Source organism: Diabrotica undecimpunctata, chromosome 6 (assembly GCF_040954645.1).
Source record: "Diabrotica undecimpunctata isolate CICGRU chromosome 6, icDiaUnde3, whole genome shotgun sequence".
NCBI lineage: Eukaryota > Metazoa > Arthropoda > Insecta > Coleoptera > Chrysomelidae > Diabrotica > Diabrotica undecimpunctata.
The window spans coordinates 99,465,216-99,469,460 of record NC_092808.1 but is presented as its reverse complement, the minus strand read 5'-3'; the positions used below and the strand labels follow the sequence as shown (position 1 = coordinate 99,469,460).

The 4,245-nt window shown below is 31.4% G+C and overlaps 1 protein-coding gene across 2 annotated transcripts; it reads right to left on the bottom strand.

Moving 5' to 3' along the window:
* Positions 1 to 1,321: 1,321 nt before the first annotated feature.
* LOC140443635 (uncharacterized) lies at positions 1,322 to 4,245 on the bottom strand. Of its 2 annotated transcripts, XM_072534988.1 has the most exons (5): positions 3,901 to 4,245; positions 3,415 to 3,843; positions 2,707 to 2,943; positions 2,322 to 2,640; positions 1,323 to 2,261 (listed from the first exon to the last, which is right to left on the bottom strand). In XM_072534988.1, exons 1-5 carry the CDS (start codon positions 4,163 to 4,165, stop codon positions 1,382 to 1,384), a joined length of 2,130 nt encoding a protein of 709 aa, XP_072391089.1. In that variant the 5' UTR covers positions 4,166 to 4,245; the 3' UTR covers positions 1,323 to 1,381. The 2 variants fall into 2 exon arrangements, with proteins under 2 accessions (XP_072391088.1, XP_072391089.1); XM_072534987.1 differs by having other exon boundaries at positions 1,322 to 2,261; positions 3,415 to 4,245.

Sequence of the window (4,245 nt, the reverse complement as noted above, 5' to 3'; positions counted from 1 at the left end):
TGGAATTGAAATATCATATTTAAAAGAATATTCTAAATATTTGGTTTGTATCCAACTTAATTTTAATCATTTTTCATTAAGGACTTGTCTCCGCTACTCTATACCAAGGAGGTTCAGTTGTTATCTAATCCAGCACAAATGAGAATAAATATGGGCGAAACCCGGATGAAGCCCTATTTTCACACAAAATTGGCCAGTTTCACCTACAATTGTATAGTTCTAACACTATAATAGTTATTCTAACTATATATAGTAGTTCTAACACTATTATAGTTGTTACTTGCTCATACTCCACTCACACATTCAGCCGGCACTCCTTTCCTACTAAATCTCTGCCACAGTAGGTTTCTGATAACTTCATCATGTGCTTTCTCAAGATTAATAATACTATTCGCAAGTCTATCTCTTTCACTCTAAATTGTTAAATTAACTGTTTTATAATAAAAATTGCTGATGTAGACCTGCCTCCTTGCATAAATCCAAATTGACATTTATCCATTTTCATTTTTTCAGAACACTGAATTATATTAGATTTCACCACAAATGTAGGATAATAAAAAGATATATATTGTGAATCGAGTACTATGAAAAATTGTCATTGTTAACAAAATGAAGCAGAGGTTTACTGGAAATAACTATTGCAAACCAAATAAAACACTAAACAGCTATGTTTAAAATGTCTTTATTCTTTATTAAAAATCTGGGAAATCAAAGGAGGGGGGGCCGTTATTGATGCAATGGCGAAGGAAAACCCCTCGAAACCTCGCCTAGGGCCCAGTACATCCCGATTTAAAAATGCAATTCTAATATAAAAGCATACAAATATAACATCATTATAACATCATTACTTAACACAGCTTTAAAATTCAGGCCTAAACTAAGCATTTATACATATATTTTATGAAATTTTACTACATATATTACTAATTGTCGCTGGATTTGACCCTCGGGAATGAGGGAAGGTGGTCCAGTCGCACTATCCATAGCTATGTTGGACCGGAGCATATAGGGATCACGGTCCGTGGACATAAAGGTTATATATGAACCCTAGCTAGCGAGAAAAATACCTTTATTAAAATACAATAAAATGTTTATTACAAGTAAGAATCTGCAATAAAAGTTAATTAGTATTATAACTAAGAATCTGCAAAGAAAGGGGTTAGATATCTTAATACTAAGAATCTAAAAATAAAGTGTTAATTAGTCTTAGAACTAAGAATCTGTAAAAGAAGGTCGTTAGTTATGACATCTAAGACTAATTAATGCAAAAGGCAATTTGCAATAGGTAAATAAGCCTATAAAATTATAATAAAAATTCAATACAGATACAAAAACACAAAATACATGTGAGCTACAAGAATGGTTCAAATTTAATTTTTAATCAGTTTCTTTTTTTATTGGAAGGAAAATATTCCTGCTTTTCCATTTTTCGCTTCTTTGTAATATCCTTAGGGGTTTCCTGAAATTCTTTCTTTACCTTACGTCTTGCTTCTTGAACGTCTCTCATAAATTTGTCATGTAATTGTGTATAAGTTTCATCATCTAAGTCATGTAAGCTGTCTATGACATTTTTGAAGTTTTCATTTTGAAGACATCGTCTGGTGTTTTCCTGGATCACATTTGTCTGTTCTACCTTCCCTCTGACAAACTCATTAATTTCCTCTTGATGCCTTGATTTGATAATTGAAGTTTCTGCCAAACACCTTGCAGCATCATCTAAAACAGAGTTAGTTCCCTCGCGCTCCTCGTGCATTCTTACCAAGTGCACATGCTTACACAAGATATTCCTCACCACATATTCAGCACACTCACACTGATAGCGATGAATACAAATTTTACATACTCTACAATACAATGTCTTACATTCATTTTCACATACTTGCCTTATATTTACATTATATAATGTATTAGGATCTCTAAATGACTTTACCTGAAATTGACCATATACCTTCTCATTTTTCTTAACCTCCACTTTGTTTTTCATCGTTTCTGCCATTTTGTGTGCTTTTGCTATAACCCTATCTTGATAATTGTTCGCATTTGGTCTTTCGATGTCTATAATCCTCTTCCACATTTTAATGTCAACTAGATCATCTATTGTGTCCAATAACTTTTCAATTGTTACCCCAGCACTTCTCCTAAGGTGGTTGGTCTTCAATAGGTTGTTGAAAGATTCTATCGCCATGTTTGTATTGATTCCTGAATTTTTTCTGTAACAATATGCCCACATTTTGATTCTCTCTTCATTCTGAAAGTAATACCTACAAAAAAAAATAGACTTAAGGATGACTTAAAATGTATGATTTCATATACTTATTTACCATGCCAGATAATTAAAAAAATCTATCTCATTTGCCTCTTGTAATTTGATTATATATCTATTGCATAACTCCATAAATCTATCTTCATCCGTTTCATTAATAATTCTTTTCATCTCAGTTTTCATCTGTTTCTTCAAAATTGGATCTTTTATTTTCTTCTTCCCTCGAATATTCCAATTTTTCACAACGTGCCATGTACATAAAAGCCTCTTTGGTTGGTTGCCCATAATCTTCACCCATGCATTATAATATTTTTTATCGTCATCACTCATAAAATGTTCTGCATGAATTCCAGTCTGCATTCTATTCTTGAGAGCACCTAAAAGTTTTTAAAAATTATTTTTACTTACCAGTCATAAATTGTCACTACTCATATAATACACACCTAAAAAAACTTCTTGAACTACTTGGTCCAATCGGTTTGACAGTAAGAATGCAACTGGAAATCCTGTATTCCTGTCATCTTTAATAAGCACCACTGTTAAATCCATTCCCCTCTTGTTCGTGCCATGTGTACCATCCATACAAATTATGCTATGGAATTCTCTTAATTTATCTTCCATTACAGAATTCATGAATCCTAAGGCAAAATCTTCTTTTTTAAGTACATCATGTTGTTCTCCTAATAAAAATAAAAAATTTATAGTTTAGAGATAATTAAAGATAATAAATTAATGGTAAGAGACTGAAATTTTATTGTATTTTTTAACAGGTAATCATTAGTCCTATTTTTTTTGTTGTGTTGACTTCTTATTTAACATATCATATTTATCAAAAACTGGAAGAGCAAAGTGTGAAATAGATCAGAATGGAGAAGTATTCTTTAACAGACTAAGACCCAAAAATGGTTGTCTAGTAAAATAAAAAACTAGTAAGTTTGCCCAATAAATCAGCACCTCCATTACAAAATTAGTTTTAATGTAAAAAACCAATGACTACAATCTTACGAGATATATTATTTAAAAATGTATATTGTTGATTCTGCTAAGAGTAAGGTTTGTTACATGAGTCAAGTGATAACAATTCACACAAGTCAAATTGGAATAGGATTAATTATAATTGTAGTAGGCATAAAAAAATGATAGGTCTTTACCTTCCTTCTTGAATAAGAAAGCATAATTCTTGTTGTTAGCATTCCATTCCTGAACCTTTAAAGCCGTTGCTACCACATCATTTTGATCTCGTTTCTTATATGTATTATACTTCCTGTACAAATTTGAGAGATCTTGACTTGTTAATACTGCAAGTCTTTCTAGTTTTGGTGTTTCCAATTTTCTTGAATCTTCTAAAATTCTGCTGGATGGCACCCCAGATATTAACTTCTCTACAATCATTTTTTCTTCTGCTTTTGCCAGATGCATGGTTCTTAATTCCTCTTTATGTCCAGCATGTGTTTTCCAATAACTGACTGAAACTTGTCCTTGATCTCTCAGTTTGCAAATCAGCCTGGAGGGACACACTACTTTAATTTTAATTGATCCACCAGATTTCTCTGTTCTAATTTTATAGTTGGGCTTATATCCTAAATATAGATTAGTATAAGTTTTAAATATTACAAGTAACAAAGTATTGTACCTACCTTTAATGTTACTTCTGTTACACTCATAGTATAATGTCTTCTGTTCATTTCTATTAACAATTCTATTCATTGTATAACTTGTCTCAAATTTCTGCATGTCTTTCCATGTCTCATATTCTTGTAAACTAGAAAATTCAAAAGTTATTAATTCAATACTCACCTGGTGGTTCCCTTTAAGATGTTTTCGTAAGTTCTCATGGCTTTTGAAATTAGTTTCTTGTTCACATAAGGGACAAATAATGTGATTAATTTTCTTAATCGACATATCTATGTTATGTATTCCTTTGATATGACGATTTCGTAATTCCACATTTTTAAATATTTTGCTGCAAAGATGGCAGGCTC

Bases quoted from the DNA above. Each gene is read 5' to 3' on its own strand.
- LOC140443635 (XM_072534987.1), bottom strand. From the start codon at position 4,165: ATGTCGATTAAGAAAATTAATCACATTATTTGTCCCTTATGTGAACAA. The intron at 2,944-3,414 runs GTAAAGACCTAT...TATTTTTATTAG, and splicing joins TTTCTTATTCAAGAAGGAAG to GAGAACAACATGATGTACTT. The intron at 2,641-2,706 runs GTGTGTATTATA...AAAAACTTTTAG, and splicing joins AGTTCAAGAAGTTTTTTTAG to GTGCTCTCAAGAATAGAATG.